Source organism: Orcinus orca, chromosome 19 (genome assembly GCF_937001465.1).
Source record: "Orcinus orca chromosome 19, mOrcOrc1.1, whole genome shotgun sequence".
NCBI classification, from domain to species: Eukaryota; Metazoa; Chordata; class Mammalia; order Artiodactyla; family Delphinidae; genus Orcinus; species Orcinus orca.
The window spans coordinates 53,034,410-53,061,768 of NC_064577.1; the positions used below are offsets into that span (position 1 = coordinate 53,034,410).

General features: G+C 39.0%; 1 protein-coding gene across 4 annotated transcripts; it reads right to left on the minus strand.

Annotated features, from left to right (window-relative positions):
* Window positions 1–25,077, minus strand: DGKE (diacylglycerol kinase epsilon). 4 transcript variants are annotated; one of them, XM_049701555.1, is made up of 12 exons: window positions 24,791–25,039; window positions 23,772–24,248; window positions 16,192–16,351; window positions 14,288–14,407; window positions 12,060–12,203; window positions 11,658–11,815; window positions 11,229–11,280; window positions 10,031–10,144; window positions 8,916–8,987; window positions 6,120–6,247; window positions 5,793–5,904; window positions 1–5,404 (listed from the first exon to the last, which is right to left on the minus strand). In XM_049701555.1, exons 2-12 carry the CDS (start codon window positions 24,224–24,226, stop codon window positions 5,225–5,227), a joined length of 1,695 nt encoding a protein of 564 aa, XP_049557512.1. In that variant the 5' UTR covers window positions 24,227–24,248; window positions 24,791–25,039; the 3' UTR covers window positions 1–5,224. The 4 variants fall into 4 exon arrangements, 3 of the variants coding, with proteins under 3 accessions (XP_049557512.1, XP_049557513.1, XP_033287651.1); XM_049701556.1 differs by having other exon boundaries at window positions 24,513–25,039; XR_004484293.2 differs by lacking the exon at window positions 1–5,404 and having other exon boundaries at window positions 6,120–6,243; window positions 23,772–25,073.
* Between the last annotated feature and the right edge of the window lie 2,282 nt (window positions 25,078–27,359).

Genomic DNA, 27,359 nt, shown 5'->3' on the forward strand with positions numbered 1-27,359 from the left:
TACTTTTCAAGTGCTGCACTTTAATTTTATTAAAAAACAAGCAAACATCATCAATGTATCAAATGCTTTAATTCACATTTCTCTGTCTGTAGGCATTGACCACAATACAGACCCAACACAACAAAAGCAGTTAACACAGGGTAATTAGTGATAGGGACATAGTACTGAGGCCAAGGGGGGAGAAAGTATATGAGGCCAGCTGGCTGCTCAAGCGGACCCGTCACAAGCGTCCTTGACACTGTGGGTTCACAGAGCCGATCCAGTCAGTTCACCTGCAGGTGATCAGGGCCAAGGATCTGGCTGCTCTAAACTTGCACAAAACAGAACTAAAACCAGAGCGCCGATTTATGTGCTGGGCTCGTTCAAGCTGATCAAATTTGAGAAGAAGACTGCTGGCAGAGCCCAGAACTGGAGTAATGAGAACAAAAGTTCTTAGGAGCCACTGTCACCCAAGTACACAAAGCGCCCTTCCTTACTCTAGGAATCTGCTCAGATAGCCCAATCTTCTCATCCAGTCAGGTTGTCCCTTCGCCTGGACAATGTTAGAGGAACAAGGAAAGCAATCTAACTTTCCAGCTCTCTTTTCCACATTCCGAGTCAGTCATCAAAAAGTACCACGTGATGGCAATTTCCTATAGTTTATCTTGTAAGGCGCATTCTGCTTTGACACTTCCTTTATCGGTGAGGTAGCTCAGGGCATCTTTGCAGAGACTGAAGTGTCCTAGGTCTACTATCAGCAGTACACTTCAATTTATAGCTTCTAGGTGACTTAGTTTCTGCAGACATTTCTGTAGGTGACTAGCCTCAATCATTTAAGTTTTGTGAACTTCTGTATTAGCGGGTGACATTTTGTGATTCTTTCTCCAGAACCTTAGAATGAACCTTTTTGAGACCTGTGGGCCTCATGCACTGACTGCACAGTCAGGGCCATGGGGGTAAATGTGTGTGTGTGTGTGTGTGTGTGTGTGTGTGTGTGTGTGTGTACTTACATAACTAAAATTAAATACACAGACCATTTCTATACTTTACTAAAATTAGAAGTACAAGGAACAGAGGCTAAGTCAGTGCTTTACTATTCAACAAAATGCCTTCAAAATCTGTGAAATAGCCATATTCCAAGTGGCCATATTCCAGGCAGCAACTGAGACATCCAAAATACTCTTTTTACAAAAAAACATGGTTTCTGAATATGTAAAAATCAGTAGAAAATTAACCAGGTGACAGAGTCATTATAGTGGCTTCCAAACTCTTTGAAAGAAAATAGTGGAAACTATTTTCTTAAAAAAAGGAAGTGTTTTATCTACTGAAATCTGATCTGAAGCAGCACCCCGGCGTGGGGAGAAAGCAGAAGCCCCAGTGGGCTCCACTCCACTGGCCCCTGAAGCACTGCTTGTCCTCCAAGACTCCATGGATCATAGCCCAGAACCCATAGTTCCACAGAAAAATCTGAGGCTACCAATTTTTATGTAACAGAGTTTATCAATTTGGATAGGATACGAACCAATTGTTCATAGAGTTCCTTTAGAAGATAGATTTTGGGGGAAGAAAGCAGTTAGTGGAGTGAAGGAAAAACACGTTTAAGAACATCCAATTAATTCAAAATTTCTGCATAGTATCTAGCCGGCAAAAGCCCTGGGTGAACACACGAGGTACAGACGAGTAACTTTAAAATTTCAGTGCGCATCAGAAGCACGTGAGGTGCCTGTTAATGAAACCAGAGATGCCGAGGTCCCACCTCCAGAGACCCCAATTCCTCAAGTCAAGGGCTGGTTGCTGGGCTTAGGCAGCCACACTGTCAACCAGCTCCTGAGGTGATTCTGATGCTGCGGACAGACTGCAGAGTATACTTGGAGAAACAGGAGATAAGCCTTCAAGGGAAAATTTGAGAAAGGCAGGGGCATACTTCTAAAAAGCAAAACCAAAACCACCTCGTCTGTCTTGTTGCTGAGAACACACTTTCATTCAGATTGGGATAGAGTAACAACACTGTTTTTTCTTTTTAAATTTCTAGATTTTTAAAGTAAATCTACCTATGTTCCATTGTCCCAAATTAGGTAGAATTTTTTAAAAGTCTGAATATAAAGTGCTGGTTCTTGTTTCAGTGTTATCATTTTGAGGGGAAAACCACATAAAGCTTACAAATTACGTATTCAGATCCACAAGAATCTGTAAATTAACATCCCCTTTACAGTTTCCTAAGTAAGCGCAAATTTAAAATTCCATAATATACATTAAATACAATTTTACCTTATATTACAAATGCACACTAGTTTTCTTTTGACATACTGGTAGTATTCATTTTTACAGCACAAAAAGAACTGTTTACAATTTCTGAGTCACAGTATATTTTCCAACTCTAAGTAGGCAAACATATACTACATGTTTTTTGACACACACTAAAAAAAAATAATAATAATTTTGACTATAAAATTTTATAAACATTAGCTACATTAAGGGGTCACAGCTAATTGTTGCAGAAAACCTAAAACACATTTAAGATCATGTAATCTTACCATTAGACAACTTGTATTTTAAAACACAAGTCAGTTTGATTTCTATTAAATAGAACAAAGCACTGAAAATTATCTCCATCTACTTATGGGATCCCTAAGAGCTGCCAGGTATTCAGTATTTAAGTGACTAAGTTTGCGAGGAGTTAGGAATGCATTAGAACAGTAAAAGATGAGAGAAACCTGAAAACAGACATGAAGACATGCTTTACTACACTTCTTCCTGAGAATTTAGAAGTTACTTTTTTTTTTTTTTTAATCAAGACAGTTTAAAATGGAACAGAAAAATCCTGTGGCAAATGATGTTTTGTAAAGTGTGGAATCCCTGGTAATGTCAACAATTGCTACTCTAAAATATAACTTGCAAACGTGAGTCTTATAAATTGTACTTATTTAAAACAAGGCACATGCCTACACATTTATTTGAAATGCTGAGTAAATGTGCCCAAAAAGTTAGTGAATTTTTAAAAAATAAGATAGTATGTTTTATGATATGGTATTCTGAAATAACTTTCCTAAATAAAAATTAAGTCTGAATGAGTGAATACAGTAATAGGTAAACTTTGTGAAGGGTCAAAGCAGGGAAAAAACTTCACTGGATTATGAAAACTGAAAAAACAGTTTGTTTTTAAATAAATGAGGGTGTTGTATATAAATCTGTTCAAAATCAAATGTAACATTATAGTTACAGTTTTAAAAATTAAAAAAATGATAAGTTATTTTGATTATTTTAATTCTGATATCCCATATTATTTACTTTGATGCTATAATTAGCACTATGAATTATAGATAAAATATAGCCTAAAGCAAAGTGAATTTAACAGTATATTTGTAAAATGTGATATCTGTAACAATTTTGACCATGAATTAAACAATGAAGCTCATTATACTCAAAACATGATCAGCCCCTTGAAAGAAAATCTACAAACTCTCCCACCACCGCAATAGGTAACCTACCATGAATGGTATATGAATAAGGTGGAAACAGCTCTGCTCACAAAATCTTAAGAATACTAGAATTCAGCTGCTCCCACTGAGACCTGGAAGAGGTTAATTTAAGCAAAATAAAAGCATTCTGATGTAATGTACTGACTACTGTATACACTACTTAGTTGTTCCTTCAAGACATGGCCTGGGCCTGAAGGTGACTGAAATTTAAGTTTCTGGCAATTCATAATAGATGACAGATTCATAATAGACCCTTAAGGGGAGCTAACGGTGTTTGGGGGCATACATCCCAATCCTTCAGAGATTAATGTCATAAAAGACCACCAAGCCCACAAATGGGCCATTTGTCCTAAAACACCAGGCTGGAGGCCCCGTGGGGCGGCCCCACGGCAGGACCTGAGGGAGTAGGTTGGGGAGCAGCAGAGGGGCACCCTCGGCATATTTCTGAAGAATGAGAATATCTACATAATATATCTGTCACGAGAATTAAATTATGGGTTTCAACTATTACTTAGGCTACACTTCTGATTGTGAGTAGCAGAATTCATGTGATCAATTTAACTTATTAAATAAAGCAATATATTGTAAACACTAAACACAGGTATACGACAATGAAGAAAATAAATAAGTAAAAAAATATATATCTCTCATTTTAAAATAAATATGATATAAACATTTTAGCAGAGGATTCCATATCCACTTCCCCAAGGGGAAATTCTGTTAAGTACTTTGGATATAAAAGACTACTATATTTCAAAATACTACCAGACCACTAAATTTTTAAAACTTATCAATTAACACTGAACATTTTTGGGCAGTTAATCTGACTGGTAAATTTTCTTTAGTACATTTTTTTCAATTGTTGACACTGTCTTTTAATCAAAAGAGAAGTCGGTGAACCATCCAGCTTTAAACCTGTAACTTTCTTTTTCTTTTCTTTTCTTTTTTTGGCCACTCCCCCTGCAATGGAAGCATGGAGTCTTAACCACTGGACCACGAGGGAAGTTCCAAAACCTGTAACTTCCAGTCCAAAGTGCTCTGAATGTTAATTTTGCAATTCACCTAGGTGGTTCTCTTTTGGCTACACTGGGATAAAACAAGATGCTGAATTTCAGCTCAACTTGGTCGTTAACAGAGTTAACCAAACAACATTAGGGGGTCTGAAAATGTTCCTAAAATGAAATTTAAAATAAAAAATCTGAGTGTTGTCTTCCTTTTCCATGTCTCCTTTTGGGGTTCCTGGAAACAGATCTTTATGGATCCACCTGGTGCTGGGCTGTAGGAAATCTTAAGAGGCATGCTGTGGGGAGGATGTCCAGCATGAACCATGCCAGTTTGACACCAACTATATCCTTTCAAAAACGCAAGTAATTTTTAAAACGTTATGGTGTCACCACAGTAAAAATTAAGATGGAAATGATTTTCCCACCCACATCTTGTTGCATGTACGTGTCCATCAACTGTGTGGCTCAAGAATAAGGAACGAGTGCACACTTCAGCGAGCCAACTCTCAAACACAGAGCCTTCAGGGAATGTCCTGGGACTTGTAGTTAGTGCTACATGATCAAAGAGTTTGCTGAAAAAAGACCAGGCATTTGGAAGCAACCGGAGCTCTGGCTGATTTTGGAATGCTATTTACATAAATGTATACCCATTACACTACTGATGAAATGAAGACTAAACCAGCTGACAGAGTTCTATTTTGGATGAATGTGTAACTACTCGCTTGTGAGGATTCTACACTAAGCTCTCTTTTCCTCCTCCACCTACTCAGTTTCCTTTGTGTCCTCTGGATCTGAAGTACTAGAGATGTCGTCATCTGTTTGTTCTCCAGAGAAATATAACATCAGCGCGTGTGTCTTGTGGGTTATGGTGACAGTGCAGGGCCCCTGGGCCCATGGCTCCCCATCTACCTGCATCGGCATCATCGAGCACTTCAAGATCAGCTAGAATTAGGGACAAATAACGAGAAAACCGTCAGCCCCCAAAAAGCTCAGAAAAATCTTCCTTAATAACACCCCAAGTCCCTTAACCCTTCTCAGGGACATTAATTAGCATTTCACTCTTAGAAAATTAATCCGAATATATCTTTATTCCTCAATTGTTTAAGGGATTCTTTTTCACTGAACACTTCATTTCTTCAGCTGGATTGAGGGTCATATTTCCTGTTTCTCCCCATCCTACTCACCCCTGGTGGAGGGTGACCAGCAGCATGGGCTGTAAACCACATACTGGTTCAAGGCAAGGTATAGCATGTATATTTACTTCAATGGCATTACACATCAATGGCTTAGAAATGGACAAATTGGTCCATTGTAGCAATATTTCACCTACCCGCACTGTATGTGCTTGTCCTATTCGAAAAGGATTTGCCAGTTTCACTTGAATCTGAGCACAGTGGAAAGACCCATATACTCCAACAACTTCCAGTAAACCATCATCATGCCTAAAATTGGACAAAGGAAATATGGATTATGTGATGCAATAAAATAAAATCAGCCCCAGTAGGACAATTACTTTTTAACACAGGTGGACCAACAACTTATTAAGTATTGATATTAACAAGGTATACAATAAAGAAAATCTGTGGGGAAAATGTTAAAAGTCTACAAAGAACGACAGAAACCAGTGACATAAAAAACCACTTGCAAATGTACATACCTGGCTAGAGGGTAAGTCTCATCTCCCATCCCTTCCCACAGTCTGCAGCCACCGCCCCAGTAGCCAATGTTCAGAACGATAATACCTTCCAAATTCGGCAGTTCTACTCGCTCACCATCCAGCTCTAGCTTTAAAGAAATACAAGGAGTAAGTTACTTCAGGGTATGCTACTGCCAGACATACTCACTTAGAATTCCCATCCATTTTCATACACATAAGATGTGACAGCTGGTAGGAAGACTGCTTCCTACTCCTCACTCCAGGTAACCTGGCCTTTCTCACCTGTTCAATGTTTACTGTAATAAATGAATTATAACAAATGAAAATTTCTAAAACCAAGGTCATCAAAGAAATCCTTTTTTGTTGAATCCCCTTATATTTTCAGGTTTTATCTAACTTGCTGTTTTAAGAGCACCTCACACTGTTGACCCCTTCCTCTTTTCCTGAATTATTCTCCTCCTTTGCTTTCTGGGAACCAGACTACTTCTCTGGATGTTCCTCCTCAGTCACTACTCCCAACCTCACGTTGAGGGCATTCCACATAGCTAGGTACTGGGCTCCTTTCTCTTCTCTACACACTCTGGATTGAAATCTGAGCCACTTCTATCTTGCTAATTGCCACCTCTGTGCTGATGGCTCTATTTTGCTTGTCCAGGAAAGTGAACTGGGCTAGATCTATAAACCTAACTGCCCACAAAACACTGCCAACTGACTGTGGCACCTAATCTACTTTGCCAAGAAAGAGTAGCACTCCCCCGCCCCCAATGCCGCAGCCTAACCAGAAACCTGGGAATTATCTTTGACTTCCGTGCCTTTACCCTCCATACCAATTAATCACTAAAAACAACTGATGCTGCTTCTTCTAAGTATCCATCCTTCTCCATCATTCCTGACAGTACCCTAGTCCAGCAGCCCATCGTTTCTCTAGCTTTACTGTCCTCTTACTCATCTCTCAAAGATTGGTTAGATTGACACTTATCCCCTTATTACATCCCTTCAATGGCTTGACTCAGTGCTCATGATGAAATCCAACTTCCTTAACAAGTCACAAGTTCCTCTGTGATCTTGGCCTCTGTCCATCTCTCCAGCCTCAGCTCTCTTATCCCTTTCTCTCCCACAAGCTATGGTCCAGCTTGAACACACTCAAATATGTCACGTTCTCTCTTGTCTCTGGGCCTCCACACATGCTGTTCTAAGCCTAGAATAATTTTCACCTCTCTTCACTTAGCTAAGTTTTATTTAATTTGCAGACGGCAGCTTGTCACTTCTTCCAGAAAGACTTCCTTGTCAGTCACTTTCCCTAGACAGTTTCCAGTCCCTGGGTTATGTACTGCTCTTATCTATTCCTCTAAGACCACATATTTTCCTTATCAGATCACTTCTCATGCCATATTGCAATATGATTTAAATGTCTTTCTTCTCTCCAGACTGTAAACTTAGTGAGACCGAGGGATTTATCACTGTACAGCTAGTACCTAGAACAGTGCCTGGCATTTTGTAGGTGGTTTCACAAATAATTTTTGTATAAATAAACTATTAGACCAAAAAAAAAAAAAAGTGCTACCTTGTATGCTTCACTCTACCCCTGCTATCAAAGCCCAGGAAAAAGGAAATATGATAAAGCAGAAGGCAACATTTTTTACGGCAACCCTCGCCATTCCTCCTGTGCCGTGAGCTCAGCGTCTACCTCACCGCAGCAGCTTTCCTTGGTGAGTGTACAGTCAGGCTCCTCCCTCTTGGCTCTTTTCTCACTCTTTCCCTAAGTTGTTTATTGTTTGGCTCTTCCCTTCTTACTTTTTTTTTTTTTTGGCTGAGCTATGGTATGTGAGCTCTTGGTTCCCCAACCAGGGATCAAACCCACGCCCACTGCAGTGGAAGTGTGGAGTCTTAACCACTGGACTGTGGAGGAAGTCCCCCTTTTTACTTATTTTAGTAGTTCTAGGTTTCTCTGTATTAATGTCTTTGCCATTGCTATTAACCATTACAGATTCTTTTCTGAAGCAAGCAAGAAATACATATAAAACTTTGCCATATCGTGATGTCAGGGGTGCTGTAGCAATAAGCAATCATGAATATCCTATCTTTATTGCTCATACATTTCTATTTTGCTTTAGTATGTAAGAGAGACACATCACAACCATAATAGGAGTTAAACTTTGGGCTTAAACTTCCTCTGAGTACATGATGAGTTAGGCACTGTGTCAGAGAACTCACATGGACGCCGTTCAGAGTCTGTCTATGTAACAGACTCTGGAGTTACATAATCCCGGGTTCAAATCCTGGTTACCTATATCCTTGGGCACTTTGTGAATGTGGGCAAGTTATTTAATTTCAAATAGTTTTCTGCGAGATGGGAATATAATAGTACCTGTCTTACAGGTTGTAGTGAGAATTCAGTGGGAAAATGTGTATAAAGCACTTAGTAGAGTGTCTGGTACACAATAAATACTCCCTGTGTGTTAGCAAAATATGTTAATAGAAAGTTCAGCGTTTTCGTTAAAAAAAAGTTCATAATCCAGAGACCACCTAAAAGTTTAAAAGCTTACATATATACACTACCAAACATAAGTTAGATAGCTAGTGGGAAGCAGCCGCATAGCACAGGGAGATCAGCTCGGTGCTTTGTGACCGCCTGGAAGGGTGGGATAGGGAGGGTGGGAGGGAGGGAGATGCAAGAGGGAAGATATGGGAACATATGTACATGTATAACTGATTTACTTTGTTATAAAGCTGAAACTAACACACCATTGTAAAGCAATTATACTCCAATAAAGATGTAAAAAAAAAAAAGCTTACCTCAACTTTTTTATTCAAATCTTTACATTCTTGCACTAAACAATCTTTGGTTCCATAAAATAAGTAAACAGCCTATGAGAAATGGACAGAAAATATGATATTAAAGCAATCTAAGAAGCCCTGTAAGCAAGAAAAAGACACTGAACCAAAGCTCCCTGATGTGATGGTTGAGTCATGTATCCAGAGAGTGGACTAGATACAGATGGAAGAAGGGGCACCATTACTTCTGAGTTTAATTAGCCCATTTTTCAGGGGAATGTAGGATGGGGTGGTTTGTGCTTAAATGCTGTTTTCTCCCAGTTTATCCAAAAAGGTACACCTTATAAAGAAATACTGTGTTAAAATTAGAAAATTCCACCTTTTTCTAGTACTTCAGATTACTTAATGAAAGTAACACAGGTAAGTCTAGCAAACATTTTATAATCACTTTTGAATACAGAAAGGTTGATGGAAGCACTGAGATGTTAATTAGCAACTGTATGAACAGCAATTCTTATTGCCTTAGTAACTATATTAATAAAAGAGAGCTATTTGTAAATTTGAAATATTTGTAAAACAGAACCAGGAACAAAACTGTTTTGTATCTATTTTTTGCATCCTATTGCTCAATCACCAAAAGTCATTAAAAAGATTCCAAGACAAAACTTCCACCAAAGGAATCAATTGTACTAGAAACCAGAGATGATCCCAGTTAAAAGTGCAGTAAACAAATGGCTCCTTTTCTTACCTCATCTGCCTTTTAGAGTCTTTTCAGGCCAATGGAATCTAGTTTTCCATTAATGACTTCACCAAAAATTTATCCTGCCTAAATTTATTTCCAATTCTACTTGCCATTTAAGTAAGATAAGCTCTCATATATTCCATTTAGTTGCCATCTAAGCGAAATATGCTGTAAAACATCCCAACTCTGAGTTAAAAAAATTTGGTCGTGGTTATGAAATACTTTAATACATTTAAGGATCTAATTTGACAGTCTTACATAAAACAGAACAGGTAAATGTTTCCATAAGTTAGTTCTATCTCAATCTAGTTGAAAGAGTGCTAGATATAATTGAACTATTGATTTTTACTGTACCTTAGGTGATAAGCAGGAAAGGTTATTTTATCCAACACACCTTATTAAGAATTCTGCTAGAAAACAGAGATGGTGCCTTCTCACGATGAGCGTGAAAATTGAGGGCCATAAGAGCATCAGGTCCAACAGAAAAATAGTTGTTCATTGTGAATTCCTGTGGAAAAGGGTAAAAATAAGCAACAGATTATGCTTCCATCCAAGCCTGTGTTATATAATAAATATGTAAATCTTAGTCTGTGTTCTTTATGAAAATTAAGTACTTTCTGCATTCACTTTTTGCGTAGAGTTATTTTATGCTATCCAGTGAAGTTTCCAGAGATAAAGCTTCAGTTCAAAGGTTGATCCTATAAGATATAAATTTCACTTTCCATTTCTGGTTAATATGCTACATCTAAATGGCTCTACTTTGCACCCAGGCTTTCCACTCCTGTGTTCCCATTACATTTGCTTTTTACTTCCATTGCAACTCTCAGGCTCTCAGCTTTTTCAGTCTCAATCAGGCTATTGGTCCCCGCTTAACTTATCTTACTTCCCCATCCAGCCTGGATCCCCTCAACCTAGCTGCACTTAATCTTCTTCCTGAGCAATAAGCTTGCATTTCTGACTTCTTGTTCAGTGGGCCACAGAATCAAGGGTGACATGCCCAAAATCTTAACGCGTTTTCTTCCTATTCAAACCTGAAACTCTATTTTTCTTATCCTGGTTAATGTCACTGCTATACATCCCGTCATAAAAACTAGAAATCTGGCAGTAACGTTTTTTCTCGCTTCCCCTGATACCAATCAGCCGCCGAGTCTTGATCAATTCCGCCTCTAAAACGTCTCTGAATTGTCCTCATCCGAAGATTCCCCTTTTTTGGGCCATAGTGCAGGTTTCTAATCTATTTTCACACTATCTCCAGAGTATCTTTTTAAAAATACAGATCTGCTATCTCTGTATTGCTATTTACTAACCATGATGTGCACCCTCTCGTCTCTATTTCCTCTACCTGGGAAGCCTTTTGTGCCTTTCTCTGTTGATCTAAATTGTATTTAAATTTTCAGGACCAACTCCCAGGTCACGTCCCCTGAAATATTTCCAGCCTGATCTACCAGGGTGGAACCCGCACACCCCCAGCCTATTTCATAACCAGCTCCCTAGAGATAAGGACCTGTCGCTGTGTCCCACCACAGCACCACAATGGAAGCACTCCATCATGCTTGTTGAGACCACTCGAAACTGCAGCCCTAAAAACGTACCTTGAGTTTTCTTAAGTTGTAGTATCCTTTATTTGTTACTTGAACTTTCCATCTAAAACAGAAGTTAAAAAAAGAACCAGTAATTATTACCAAATTAACTGCCAATTAACTATAATTATTACCAATCAACTCTGGACACCTGGTAGACGAGGTTGTTCTATTAAAATAGCATTTGGAGAAATAAGCACATTTAAGTGAGTATGTAAGTTTTGAAATGAGTACTCAGCCTAATTTATGACTTCAGTCCTTACATAACAACAAAATATACAGCAACAAAATAAAACACCAGTATCCATGTATAAGTACAACTAACATAGTTTTTTACCTTTAAATTACATTTAACTTTATAACTATACAAGTTTTCATTTATAATCCAAACAATATTCCCAAAGCTCAAGAAATCTACTTTTGGGGGGAAGTATAACTTACCTATCTAGTTTAACTCCATCTGCTTCCATCACGTTTCTTAAGACTTGTGCAACTGGGATTTCTCCCGCATAGCCTGTACCCCAACCCAAGGTATTAGACAGATCGTTGCCTGTTCCCAGAGGCAAGACTGCAACTTGCGGAATGTATTTCTCTTGTCCCTACAATATAGAAGATATATTTTTGATTTTTCTCTTCAGACTATTTGTAGGGTAATAGTATTTGGTAAAATTTAAAGCCAAAGCAATAAAGATACAAATATAATAATAACTGCTCAATCACAATATTTAAAATCGGCAATGTCTTCTAATATTCATCTGCATAATAAAACATATAAGCACAAATACTGTATAGTTATCTTAGAAGTGCTTCTGTGAAAGGCAAGTAGGTCTTAAAGATGGATACCTTAATCTTCATTTCATCAACTGCATCCAGGACCCAGCCCACAGTCCCATCCCCTCCACAAACAAGGACTCGAGCTGAGTAATAGGGAAGAAGGGTACAAAGTTGCAGGGCTTTGACAGGGGGAGTTTTAGTAACATCAAAAACCTAGACGTGAAAGAAAAGGAAAAAATTATTTTATCCAACACTGTCATCCATCTGTGAGGATAATTTCCTTCTAGATGAGTACATAGATATGCATAAATAACAATACTGGCTACAATGCGTTTATCTTTAACAATAAGCCAGGCACTATGCCAGACTATATTCACTGTGGATCATCCCAATGCTGACCCTACAAAGCACGAGTAAACCTCATTCTACTGTCCAGGAAATGGAGGCACAGGAAGGTTAAATAACTTGCCTACGCTTCCTCTGATAATTAGGTACCGACATACAAATTCAATCCTGTAGTTTATGCACTATACAATACTGCCTCTTTGCTGTTCACGTAAAACCAGGCTGTGCTAAGTTCACCTTTAACTAGTGCTTCATATTTTATACTGGATTCAAAAACTCCATTACTAGTGCAAGTTAGTACCAATTTCTGGAAAACAATTCTGCAATATGCATAAAATGACATAAAGGTGAAAGGATCCTTGATACCTATAATTCTGTAAATGATCTAGGAAAATATTTCAAAAGACAAAAATGCCCTGTGTGTAAAGATATTTAGTGTGGCATTATTTATAATGGCACAACCTTAGAGAGAAACTTGACCTCCAACAGCAGAAGACTGGATATAGATATATCCATTTGATTATTTCTTAGTCATTTCATACATAATTATGAGGACTATGTTGCAACACAGAAAAATATACTTTTAGGTAAAGAAAACAGAATGTAAACTTCTACCTAGATTATTGTTACAAAATGCTAATATGTAAATGCACAGACAATTCATGGAAAGAACATGGACAACTGGAAACAACTGATGTATTTGTGTGGAGATAATGCAGGTGATTTTCCTTCCTTTTATTTTAAAATTTTATTCATTTATTTATTTTGGCTGCGCCATGTGACTGCAGGATCTTAGTTCCCTGAACAGGGATTGAACCCCAGGCCACGGCAGTGAAAGTGCCGAGTCCTAACCAATGGACAGCCAGGGAACTCCCCTTTCTCTTTCCTTTTAAAATTATTTTTATATTCCTTAAGTTGTGTAATGTTGAAAGGGAAAATTACAAATTAGAGAGAAAAGTTACTGCATTTATGATTGTTGCACAAGGAGTTGTTTAGTTTTTCAAAATAGAAGCCGCTAGCATGTCAGCTCAATCTTAATGGTCTGAGTCTTTTATTCTTACATTTAAAAATGTTGGTGTGCAATTACTCCCAATTTCCAGCAATCACTGTTTTACTCTCTGTTTCTATAGATTTACCCTTTCTGAACATGTCATATAAATGGAATCGTACAATATGGGTCCCCTGCATTGCGCTTCTCTCACTCAGCATGTTTTTGAGGTTCATTTATTGTAGTATGTATGTATGTATCAGTAGTTCCTTTTTATCACTGAATATTCCGTTCATATGGGTATATCACATTTTGTTTTATCCAGCCACTGACTGATGGACAGTGGGGTATTTTCACTTTCTGGCTATTATGAATTATGGTGCTATGAACATTTGCATAAAAGTGTTTGTGGGATATATGTTTTTGTTTCCCTTGGGTAGATTCCTAGAAGTTCTAGGGGGTACGGTAAATTTATGTTTGACTTTCTTGTTTTAAAAAAATATCTATTTATTTATTTGGCTGCGCTGGGTCTTAGCTGTGGCACGCGGGATCTTTGTTGCCACATGCAGGATCTTCATTGCGGCGTTGTTGGATCTTTAGTTGCGGTGTGTGGGATCTTTCAGCTGTGGCATGTGGGATCTAGTTCCCTGACCAGGGATCGAACCTGGGCCACCTACACTGGGAGCATGGAGCCTTAGCCACTGGACCACCAGGGAAGTCCCTGTTTGACTTTTTAAGAAATTGTCCAAGTGTTTTCTAAAGTTGCTGCAGCATTTTACATCCCCACCATGAGAACCCCTCTTTCTCCACATATGTGAATGGCTCAATACTTTCATAATTATTATTCTTCCCTACAATCAGATGATTACTGGTTTCAAGCATTAACAGCCATTACAATTTACAGGAAACGTAAAACTAAAAATGAAAAGATTAATACAGAAAGGAAGGTTTTCTCTTTGGTTACCTGTACGGGATTGAGGAGGATCCTGAATTCTCCCAGCAGTCCTTCTCCCATATTAGTTCCACTACGAGAGTTGGCCAGGATTATTAATGGAGTCCACTGCTTTCCAAGCTTAGATGCTAGCTAAAAAAATTAATGTGAGTGAAAAGACCTTAATATCTCAAAGATGGTGAGCAATAAGTGTTTTCATTTCTTAATAACAACAGTGCTGTAAATTTGCTGAGAGAACAACTATCCCAATCGATACAATATAAAAATCAAAGAATTCTAAGAATGGTGAAGTTCCTTAGAAATGAACTAATTTCTGCTTAATATATAATTCTCTTCTACATTATTCTAGATAAGTCATCCAGTATATACTTGGATACTCGTGTAAGAAGGAATTCACTAACAAGGCGGCCCATTCCACTACTAAATCAAATTATTAGAAAGTTCTGACTTAAAATGAGTTAAAAATCTGTCTTTCAATAACTTTAATTGTTCTACTTTTTTTTTTTTTTTGGTGGTACGTGGGCCTCTCACTGTTGTGGCCTCTCCCGTTGCGGAGCACAGGCTCCGGACGCGCAGGCTCAGCGGCCATGGCTCACGGGCCCAGCTGCTCCGCGGCATGTGGGATCCTCCTGGACCGGGGCACGAACCCGTGTCCCCCGTATCAGCAGGGGGACTCTCAACCACTGCGCCACCAGGGAAGCCCCATTGTTCTACTTTTGATTCCTGAGGCAAGGAATAATTTCATTTGTTCTTCCATATAACTCTTGTGTTCAAACACCTTAAGCATTATATTGTTTATTAGTCTTGTCTCCCAGGCAACACGTTTCAACCCTTCATAGAATGGACATTGATCTTCTCTGCTCTCTTAACCCTGACTGTCCTTTTCTGGATGAATTCTAATTTTCAAGCTTTTTTTTTTTTTAATGGGATATTCAGAAATAGATTCAAGAATCCAGAACTGTACAAAGCCCAAAGTCAAATGAAATTAATGTTTCTCTAATCTAACCACTTCTTTCCCCTCCCCTTCTCCTTGTGGATATAACATTAATGAAGATGTTCCACGGTTTTACTTAGTGATTCTCATCCCCTATGATCTCAGATTGAATTCAGATACATAAGCGTTGTCCATTTAAAAAAAAGTATCACAACAACATTAAACATGTTTTAAATTTTAACATCCCTCTTTCCTTTGCAGGAATATTGACAAAGATGACATTTAAGATATAAACTCCGAACTTGGAAAAAACACAATTTAGTTTTAGAATGAAATAGTTTAACTACTCTGGGACATTCAAGCAGGAAATAAATGCAGATTTTACAGTTCTTCCTTCAGAACTACATGAAGACTGAAAGATGTTTGTACCAATTTTCATATACATACATACTGCCAAGTATTGTCAACAGCTTTAATGCTCACCATTATCTGTGGGAGCATCTAACGTGCAACATAAACTTATCTCCAGGCCCCTACATGAGGTTCCAAACGAAAAAATTCTTTTAGAACAACGTGTGAGGAAAATCTGTTTTGTTTTCACTGACAATAATCATGAATCCCAAATCCGACTGTTCATCAGAATCATCTGAGGACTTAAACAAAATACAGATTCCTGGGACTTACCCTACATCTACTAAATCAAACATGGTGATGGAGGTGGGCTCAGAAGTCTGTATTTTTAAAAAGCTCCTCAAGTGATTTGGACTCAGTGATTTAGGATCCACTAATATAACATATTCCAATTTCCCTTCAGACCTGAAAGAACTCAAGCGCCAAAATTTGCGGCACATCTTTAGCAAGTGGGTAGGGCATTATGGCTTTTACCATAATGATTCTTCTCACACACACAGTTGTGTTTCATACACTGACTTAAATAACTTTTTGGAAATCAGTTACATAAGGAAAAGTAAACTCTGATTACCATTGCATAATCTGTTTTTTTGTCTTTACGCATCTGATTAATGGAGGTTAAATAACTTGGTGGAATGATGAGGTTTTTGAATTCTCCAAAATCACACTGTTCATTCTTTAAGCTATTTTTCATACACTCATCATGTACTGTTTTCTGACACCAAATGCACCTGAGGGAAGGAAAAAACAAAGACAATAATTAACTTTAAACCACAATTTTACTCATCTGCAAACCAATCATTTTTGTCAAAAAAAAACTGAAATAGTAATTTCATCACCAATGAAAAAATCTGGCAAATAAAAAATTTATAATTGTATCTGCACAGTGAAAATAGAGCAATAAACTTTTTTTTTAATGCCTTTTTTTGGGGGGGGGCATGCGGCATGTGGGATCTTAGTTCCCTGACCAGGGATCAAAACCGTGCCCCCTGCAGTAGAAGTGCAGAGTCATAACCACTGGACCACCAGGGAAGTCCCTAGAACAATAAACTTTGAGCATACTTGACAGTTTAATCTAACAGTGGTTCTTAAAGTGCCGTCTGGGGAAGATCCTTCCAGGGTGTCTCTGAGGTTAAAATCATTTGAATAATAATATGTTATTTCACCTTCATTCTATCCAAAATATACGGTAGAGTTTTCCGGAAGCTATATGATATGTGCTAAATCAACAGACTGAATGCAGAAGTAGATAGGAGGCGCTAGCTGACTTCCATACCAAAGAAATGTACCAAAAAAGTAAAACAATGCCAATCTTCTCACTGAATTTTCACAAAAATATTTTGTTACCATTATTGTTATTTTTAAAATGAATATTTAAACAATTTCTCAGTTTTAATTTACAACGTGGTAAATATTAGTAGATATAATCCACATAAACAAAGCTGGTCTAGAACAATGGTTTTGTGTACTATCGATTTGTGCTTTGGCTGGAATAGGTTCGTGAGGCCTAAAGGCCTTCAGCTTAAATGCCCCATTGGCCTGGGTCCTTAAAAGAGTTCCTCAGGGTCCAGTGTGAAAACCGCCTGACTTATAACCATCTGTGAACACTTTAGCAAATATAGTAAAATAGTCAACTTCTTATTGGCAGTTAATATGAAACTAATCTATATGTTTGCATCTGAAGTACAGACAGATATTTATGTTCTAATTTGCCTCTACATTTGAATGCGTGCATGAAACAAGCAGAGAATAGTGCTGGCAAAGGTCCTGGGTTTCTATTATTAATCTACTAAGTATTTAATCCACTCACAGATAAGGCAAATCTGACTGTACAGACAAAAACAGGTCAACAGAAAACAACGGTTATAATTAAATAAATAAATTAAAAATAAAAAGAGGATAAAAACTCTTTCACCCCAAGGTCAACTCTCTTGGACTTCTATTTTAAAGTTTTTTTTCAGCTGGATGTTCAGTTTTATCAAGTAATTACTGCTATTAACCCAAGAATCCTATTTACTGCCCAAATTACAATTATCTGCAGGATCTGTTAAAGGGAAAACTGTAAATTAACTTGCATGATAACCCTGTTAACACCTGCTTTCAACCTAAGCTTGAGAAACGACGACAGACTGCTAATGCAGCCAAAGTATACCACCTCCACCTACCGCTCTACCGTTAACTTTAAACTAGTATATTATTACTGAAAATAACCTGAAAGGAAACCCACTGAATTATTTCACAATGGTTTCCTCTGGGAAGAAAAATGGGACTGAGGGATGAGAAGAACATTCTCTTTTTACTCTATGTTCTTTGGTATTGCTTGAGTTTCTAAACACCAGTATGTATTCATTAACTACTTGTATAAATTTTTAAAACTGTATTTTAGATGATATTGGCTTATGCTTTAGAATTTAGAAAGTACAGAAAGACATAGAAGTCATCCAGAGACAGTTACTCTTAACTTTCTGATGTATTTATTCTCAGTTTTACAGTCCCTATATGTTTATTTTTCAGGTTAGGGATATGATGTATTTTTATATATATATCTGGACAGTACTTTTCTTTGGAAATTGTATCATGAATTCTGTCCTATGCCATCAAGTATTTTTTAAAAAACACGGTTTGTTAAGAATATTAATATCATATCACATGGATATATCATAATTTTTTGTGAATTGATTCATGGTCTATATTCATCTTTTACTAGGTTTTAATAACTGCATGTACTTTTAATTTATATAGGATATCAACTTCTTTTCTGTCATAGTTATTGCAAACATTTCAGTTTTCTCTTAAATTTACCTTTTAATGTACTTTAGTTTATTTTTTGCTAGACAGATCTGTACTTCCCTTTGTGGTTTATTTAAATGCTTTCATGCTCTGAAGTCCTTTACCTTTCCAAATTAGATATTTGCCTATAGCTATTCCCCCCTCACACTTGTTTTCATAGTTATGCCTTTAATTCAGTGCTTCTTAACCTTCTGGGGCTACAGATTCCACTGAGAATCTCATGAAAGTGTCAGGCTTCCTGGAACCTTATCTATCTATCTATGAACTAAGAACTCCTGCTTCAATCCATCTGGAGTTTATTTTGGTATAGAGTGTGATATGAAGAGTCAACTTTTATTTCCTCAAAGAGCACATGTCCTAGCATGATTTATAAAGTAATCTTTTCTATCCCACTGATTTGTGACAACTTTATCATTTAATAAGTTCTCATAAATTTCAGAAAAGACTCTTAACCAAGGTGATGGCTATTATCAGCCTTTGCTCTGTAAAGGTAAAGCCAAAATACTTACTCCTTATTCAGCTTTATATTTTTCCTGAGAAATACCACAATCAAAATCGAGACCTGTTCTCGATATATATTTTGTAATTGGTATTTTATTTGACCTAGATTTCAAACCTGATGGGAAATAAGACATTACTAATAATGTCTTGATACTTACTTACTTAGTTTTAGCAGTCATGTCTTTGAGTGATTGTTTATGATCTTTATTCTTTCCCCAACTTTTTATTTTGAAAAATTTTAAACCTACACAGAAGTCAAAAGAGTAGCAAAATGAATACCCTTAAACCAACCCTTAACTCTGATTCTTAAGTAACATTTTCTCCCACATTTTCTTTCTCTCTTTCAAAATAAACTCATATTTTGCTAAATCATTTCAAAGTAAATTATGGACATTATGAGATTTGACATTTCAATACTTCAGCAAGTATTTCCAAAACACAATGATAGTCTCCTTGCTTTTATACACACACACACACACACACACAATTTAATTTTTATTGGAGTATAGTTGATTTCCAATGTTGTGTTAGTTTCAGGTGTACAGCAAAGTGAATCAGTTATACATATATCCACTCTTTTTTAGATTCTTTTCCCATACAGGCCGTTACAGAGTAGTACTGAGTGGAGTTCCCCGTGCTATACAGTAGGTTCTTATTAGTTCCTTGCTTTTTTAAGTGTTTTTGCATTAAAAAAAATTTTTTGACAGGAACACAGGTAAGCCCACCACCTATATTCCAACATTAATATATTAACTGTAATTGCTTTGTTTCATTTCTATCTATCCATTAATCTATCTTATTTTTGGTGCATTAAACATAAATCGCAGACATTAGAATATCTCTTAAACACCTCAGCAAGCAGGCATATCATTACCTTGAGTTCAGTATTTGTTTATAGGTTTTTTTCTTTCAGTGTAAAATTTATATACGATGAAATGTACAAATATGTACATCTGCTGAGTTCTGACAAGTAAACATAATTATGTAACTTATCCTTATGAAGACACAGAACATTACCCTATGTGCCATTCTTGTGCAGGGGTATGACTGTTTTATTAAAAAAAAAAAAGTCTTCTCTAAAGTTACCTGTTCACAATAGCTCTCTTCTTTAGTATGCTGGAAGAGGCAACAGAATTATATGTGAAGCTGAGATGGTCATCTATGAAATTCACATGGAATGGGGTTGGCAAACTACAAATACATCTGCCTCCTAATTCTGTGAATAAGTTTTATTGGAATATAGCTACGCCATTCATTTATGTGCTGTCTGTTGCTAGTTTTGTACTATGACGGACGGTAGAGTGAAGTAATTATAACAGACCATATGGTCTGCAAAGCCTGAAATACTTAGTTTGGCTCTTTATAGAAAAAGTATGCTCACCTCTGCTCCAGAAGATAATTTGGTATCCTTTCATTGTTTCAGATAATTAATGAAATGAATAAACATTAGAATCCAGAATCATAAAGTTTAAGATCAAAGCCTAGAGTAAAGCTGCCAATGTAATTACCTTCCAAGAGTCAGAAGCCTGTTTTATTAATCACTGTGTGTGTGTGTGTGTGTGTGTGTGTGTGGAGGGGGGTGTAATGAAGAAAAGGCCTTATAAATAAAAGATTTTTTAATAAATAAAAAAGTGTTTTATAAAGGTTTTTATAAATAAAAATACAATATAAACCAAAAAGTTTTCTTAATGAGAGACAGAACACTATAAGGAACAAAGGTTTACTCAATAAACATAATGAATACTTAAAAATAGAACCTGATTTCCTATTTTAGTCAGAATAGAGGTTAGAAGAAACAAAAGAAGTGTGGGGAGCAGTGATAAGATGATACTAGGTGCAGACATACTCTGCCGTGGTTGGGGCAGAGGCAGGAAAACACAGAAAAGAAAGAAGCCTACAGGGAAAATAGGATCCAGCACAGTGCCTGGCACAAAATATATGCTTAATATGTGAAAACTGAATAATGACAGTGAGTATAAATGAAAAGTCCTTTGTCACTTATTCTGTAGCCTTTAAAATCAGTTACCACCTGTCATATGGCCCTTCAAAATGCGACCTTGTTGAACAGTCTTCACAGTTCACTTGAAATCTTAGACTTCCCAAGAATGTGACGCGGACACAGAAGGAGCCCTCCCCAGGGCTGGATAAAATCCAGAGAGGGACAGTCTGGTCTGTGTTTAAAGGTTGTAAATATTTATTCTGTTCCTTTTTCCAAAATATCTCATTCCTACAGAAGGTCACAGCAGAATGTAATCCTGCATAAAATTATCTGCTAAAATAAATCAGAATATTATAAAATACATACTACTTCAGGACACTGTGCTCTCTTCTCCTGGGAATGATAAACACTTCCTAAATTATACAGGAACCATTTTTACCATGGGTGAGGAGTTCCAGCATGCTGGGAACAGACTGCTCAGTAACCAGTAAGAACAAGCGAAGGCAGAAAAGGAGACCTATCACTGCCATGTTCACTGTGCTCAAAGGAGGGAACACAAAATTAAGGACAGAGGCTCATGTTTAAGAAGTACATAAATATAGCAGTGGTTCTTAAACTTCAGAATTATCTGCAGGGCCTGTTAGGCAAAGATTGTTGGTTGCCAGCCCAAGTTTCTGATTCAGTGTGTCTGGGCTGGGGCTAACACTGCCAGGAAAAATAGAAGATTCAGTTAAATGTGAATTACAGATAAACAACAAACAATTTTTGGTCTAAGTATGTCTCAAATATTGTAAACATTTTATTTTGTATTAAATACAAATATTTTATTTAATTTTGTGTGTAAATCTAAATCTGTGTTAGAATTTGGATTTGTAACAAGTTTCCAAGTGATACTGATGCTGCTGGTCTGAGGACCTTACTTTGAGAACTACTGAGATATAGGATATGATGTCATCATTAAGAAGGAAAAATTGGGGGCAGGGGTGAGCAGATTAGGGAAGTGTTCCTGGAGTAAAGGGCACAAGATGAGTCATTAGGATGCCTAGAGGGACTTCCCTGGTGGTCCAGTGGTTAAGACTCTGCATTCCCAATGCAGGGGGCCAGGGTTCGACCCCTGGTCAGGGAACTAGATCCTGCATGCTGCAACTAAAAGTTCCCTCATGCTGCAACTAAGACACAGCGCAGCCAAATAAATTAAAAAAAAAAAAAATCTTTGAAGGATGCCTAGAAGCTAGCCAGGAGGAGGATACTTAAGCCTTGAGAAAAAAAAGGGTAGTATGAAAAGGGTATTTAAAGGAAACCACAACCAGCCTGATGTTGCTGGTGCATAAAGTTTAACGCAGATGGTGGCAGATAAGACTAGACAGGCAGGCAGGGTCCAGAGAGCACGAGGACCTTGTATACCACGTTAAGCACTTGGAGTTAACACTGAAAGACCATCACTTTAAGTGATGGGGGTAATTGAAGGGTTTTAAACAGAGCAGAAACCCCAATCAGACATGCATTTCTAGAAAGATCATTTGGTTGGAGAATCAGAGCATTATGATTATTTAAGGAGTATATGAAATGCAGTTAAGATATTTATAGAAGCCATTTTAATCTAATTCTGCACAGACACAAAGAAGGGAAGGAAATAAAACAATATTCAATTCATGCCTTCTTTCCAACTAATCCCAATTCTCCAAGACTGAAGCTTAACTAGGGAGACAATTATGAAAATTTTTAAAAGACACTGGTAACCTAGCTCTCACTGATGCCAAAAAGACATCTAAATTTGAAAGATATCAAGTAAAAATGGTTATAAATCTCTGTAGTTGTTTAAAGTATATATTTTGGTAACTTTTAAAGTCTAAATCTTAAGTATAAAATTATTTAAAATAAGATTTAAAAATAATTGTTGATATAACAATGCTCATGCTAATTAAAAAAAGGATTTTTAAATAAAATAAACAAAATATAATCAAAAAAGTAACTTGCTATCTCATGCCAGCTTTCTATTTCTGTTCTTAAATATGTTTAGGGACTTTTCAACTTGTCAGAAACAAAACCCATCACAATGAAGATGTCCAGACTTAAGGCAGAGAAGAGGCTAGGGGTTAGTATTCCTAACCCTGTACTGGGGGTTAGAAATCCAGGATGCCAGTTCTACTTTACCACTGAGTAAATTTCTCTGAACTATCTAATTCTCCCAAATGAGTTAGAACAGATAATCTGCAAAGCAGCATCCCCTTTTATTACCAACCTCTAACATGAGGAAAGGACATCTTCACCTATTTTCAGACAACATTTAAGAACACAAATGTGTTGTCCAGTGTGTATTTAAAAGCGATTAAAATATTCTTGGATTAATCAAAGTCACTTGTCTAAGATGCTACAGGTCCTGAAAGACCATCTGGCAAAAGGAGTGTTCTTTTGGAGTGTATTTCACTATAGCACCGATTATAGATTAGAAAAGATACTTAAAGTGCTCCTCTGGAATGACACTTGTTTTCATTGTACATTCATAACACAACACCCAGGATGAATCAGTTTTGAGACTCTAGGGAAAAGTTAATTTGTTCATACTTCATTTTTTCTCATGCAAAATGGAGCTAAACAATAGAAACAAAAGCTAAAATATAACATACAGTGGCCATAAAGTATGTGGCACTTAGACACCTCTGGATGAAAGTTAAGAGCCAAGTTTTATTACCCAAAAGGGCAAGTTGGCTAAGGAGTGTAGGCTAGATGAATCAACGAGGCAAATGACTATTGCAAAGCTGCCTCACTGTATATAATACCAGGGCTATTTATTAGCTTGTGTCCTCTAAGTGGGCAGTTGAGGCCATTTGTGGAGATCAAAGCAGGCTGCTACGCCCACTCTTTGAAATCCTGACTCCCTCCAAGCATTGTGGGACAATCAGTACCCACAAAGGCCGTACCTGTAATCGCAGAGCTTGGGTTGACTGCCGCATTGCTGCTTGCAAACCACACAGTAACTGCACAGGGGCACGTTGCCCCGGATCCAGTGGTGGTGCATGGCGTCCAGGGCCTTGCTGTCATTCTTGAGCATGATCTCCTTGCAGTGAAAGCGCTTGTCGGCCTTCTTGAGGCAGCCCTCGTCCACGCGCAGCCCGCAGCAGTCGCAGAAGGCGCCCTGCAGGATGTGCTGCGCGCATACGCAGCAGTAGGTGGGATGGCTGAACAGGTCCGTGTCGCGCCACCCATGCTTGCTCTTGCGGAAGATGTCCCTGCGGTGCAGCTGCCGGCGCGACCGCTGGAGGCTGCACCAGAAGGTGATGAACACGGGCAGCAGCACCGAGCACAGCGTCCACAGGACCAGGTGCCCGTCCGCAAACAGGCCCTCGTAAGGCGCCGGCCGCTTCTCCCCTTCCATCTTCCCCAAGGTCTATTTCTAACTAGGAGAAACACGGGCGGGTCCACCTCGGGCTCGCTGTCCCCGTCCCGCCCTCCTTCCTGCCTTTCAGGGGATCCCAAAAGCGCCGTCGGCCCAGGTGGCTCCGCTCTCTCCAAGGAGGGGCACGCGCGCCGTCTTCCCCGCGGCCCGACCCCAGTGCCTCCGGGTCGCCGCGCCGCGGACCTGCGGCGCCGAGGGGGCGGCGCCCAGGGCTGTCACGCTCCGTCCCCTCCCTCCTCCTTGGGCCCGGCCACCGCCTCCTCACCTCGTCCGGCACCGGGAAAGGCGCAATCACAATGTACAGGCTGCCCCCACGGGAAGGCCAGTGCGGCGCCCACTCTTTGGGCGCGACAGCGCGCGTGGGCCGCACGGAGCCTGCTAGCGCCCGTAACCATTAGCCCACACCCAGCAAACATACGCTTACTGCAGCTCCCGGGTCCGCGCGGCCTCCCTCAGGCCCGCCCCCGCCCACCGCGCGGCCCCGCCCCTCTCGCGAGGCCTCGGGGGCCAGGGCCCCGGCCCCACCCGCCCCTCCGGCCCTACCTAGTCTGGGGCGGTGGCGCGGCTCCCGGGGCCAGGTTTCGGGCCTTCCTCGCACCCTCGCGCCACCAGGAGGCCTGCGGGGTCGTGCGGACGCCACTGGAGCTGCCCGTGTCCACTGGAGCCGCGGGCGAGGGCTGGGCCTGCAGCTAGAGCTCCGCGGCTGGACTGAGTGTAATATGCGACCGGAAGGCCGAGAGGCCTGCGGCGGCAGGGCCTTGGGGAGGGGGAGGAGGAGCAGGATGGGAAGGGCGGCCCCCGTAGGCGTGGCTTAGGGAGAACAGTGGGCGGAGTAACAATTAGGTGGGGGCGTTAGAGAGGATGGATGGTTGAGTCTTCTGAGTCTGTAATCAGCGAGAGTTCTAGCATGAATGATTTACACAGTATAAATTAACCTTTTCTGTGACTTCCAGCCTCACTGGTGGAGGTGGGAGCTGGCGCAGTTTTGAAAGTTGCAAGGGAGAAAACTGGCAGTTTTGAGAGTGTTATGTTCTGATAGAACAGGACAATCCAAGTAAAAAATTGGTAGCTGTCACCTGCGCTCCCGCTACTTACTAAACAGAAAGCTGAGGGCTTACTATGTGCCAAGCACTGTGCGAAGAGCCCCAGCTCTCCCAGAGTGCCAGGACTGTTGAAACATGCCTAACAAGAAGGATTTATTAGCCCTGTTTTTAATGGCTTACTGCACCCCAGCTTCAATCTCTGCACTACCACGCGCCATGCTAAATTTATCATCCCCATTTTACAGATGAGGAAAACAGAGGTACATGATTGTTGTCACAAACCCAGTGTTGGGGCTGAGATCACTTTGTTTTAACTTCGTCACCGAAGTTGCTTCAATCTAAACCATCAAAGAGAGAATTTCTCTTATTTTGTTACTTCTCTGAGAAACTGTGCCCTGGACTGTCTTGTTAAAAAGCAGATTCTTATTTCCTTTTTCAGGGATGAGGACTGAGAGTCTTCATTTCTAATAACTGGTCTAATGTTGATGGTTCCCAGGCCACACTTGGAGTGGCAATGCTGAAACATTTAATAACCTGGATTGTGAAGATTGAGGGGGGGCATGTGGTGAAATGGGAAGAGCAGTTAGATGGCATTATGAGGCCTGGGATCAGATTCCTGCCCTCACACATCTAATTGTATCTTCCTGTGCTTGTCTGTTCATCTCTCTGGGCCTCACGTTCCTCATCTGCCACATGGGACAGTTGGGTGAGATCTCTAAAGCTTCCCTTCCCCTCTGATAGCCTTCATGTGTATGGAAATATCGTTGTCTTTTATGACTCCTAGTTGAGGCAGAGCCCTTAAATTAGTTTAGATTTGGAAACGTAACAAAAGAATATACTTTTAAAAAGTGAGGATTCCCCCTCCCCATTCCCATTATAGAACATTTGGGAAATACAGAAAAATATAAAGGAAGAAAAAGAATCATCCATCTCTCACCTCAAAGACACTCTATGTTTGAACATTTTGGCCTATTTTCTTCCATTATTTTCTATGGAAACAATGGATAACTTTTTTGTACACATAATTTTGATCATATGGTAGATATATTCTCTATCTAGCTCATTTTTCATTTAACATGACAAAATATCCTTTACATGTTTTTATAAATTTATATTTAATGGTTGCATAATATTCCATTCTATGAATACAGGTCACAGTTTATGTAACCTTAACTCCGTTGTTGGCTATTTAAGTTGTTTCTAAAATATTAGAAGCAACTGGACCACCTGCCCCCGATGTCAGAACACAGAGGTCATCCAGGATCCCCTTCACCGCGCTCCTGTTTGCACCTTCTGTTTCCTAGGTCCTGTGATTTCCCCTTTCTTGGTGAATTCTCTAGTTTTTGTGGAGCACATCCTTCAGTAGCTTTTAGAGCAAGGGTACAGGGGAAGCATATATATATATATATATATTTTTACATCTTTATTAGAGTATAATTGCTTTACAATGGTGTGTTAGTTTCTGCTTTATAACAAAGTGAATCAGTTATACATATGTTCCCATATCTCTTCCCTCTTGTGTCTCCCTCCCTCCCACCCTCCCTATCCCACCCCTCCAGGCGGTCACAAAGCACCGAGCTGATCTCCCTGTGCTATGCGGCTGCTTCCCACTAGCTATCTACCTTACATTTGGTAGTGTATATATGTCCATGCCTCTCTCTCACTTTGTCACAGCTCACCCTTCCCCCTCCGCATATCGTCAAGTCCATTCTCTAGTGGGTCTGTGTCTTTATTCCTGTCTTACCCCTAGGTTCTTCATGACATTTTTTTTCTTAAATTCCATATATATGTGTTAGCATACGGTATTTGTCTTTCTCTTTCTGACTTACTTCACTCTGTATGACAGACTCTAGGTCTATCCACCTCATTACAAATAGCTCAATTTCGTTTCTTTTTATGGCTGAGTAATATTCCATTGTATATATGTGCCACATCTTCTTTATCCATTCATCCGATGATGGACACTTAGGTTGTTTCCATCTCTGGGCTATTGTAAATAGAGCTGCAATGAACATTTTGGTACATGACTCTTTTTGAATTATGGTTTTCTTAGGGTATATGCCCAGTAG

Coding starts and splice junctions, on each gene's coding strand:
- DGKE (XM_049701555.1), bottom strand. CDS start 24,226: ATGGAAGGGGAGAAGCGGCCGGCGCCTTACGAGGGCCTGTTTGCGGAC. Junction 12,204..14,287: donor TCCTCCTCAATCCCGTACAG/GTAACCAAAGAG, acceptor TTTCACGTCTAG/GTTTTTGATGTTACTAAAAC. Junction 8,988..10,030: donor CTAGCAGAATTCTTAATAAG/GTGTGTTGGATA, acceptor CATTTCTCATAG/GCTGTTTACTTATTTTATGG.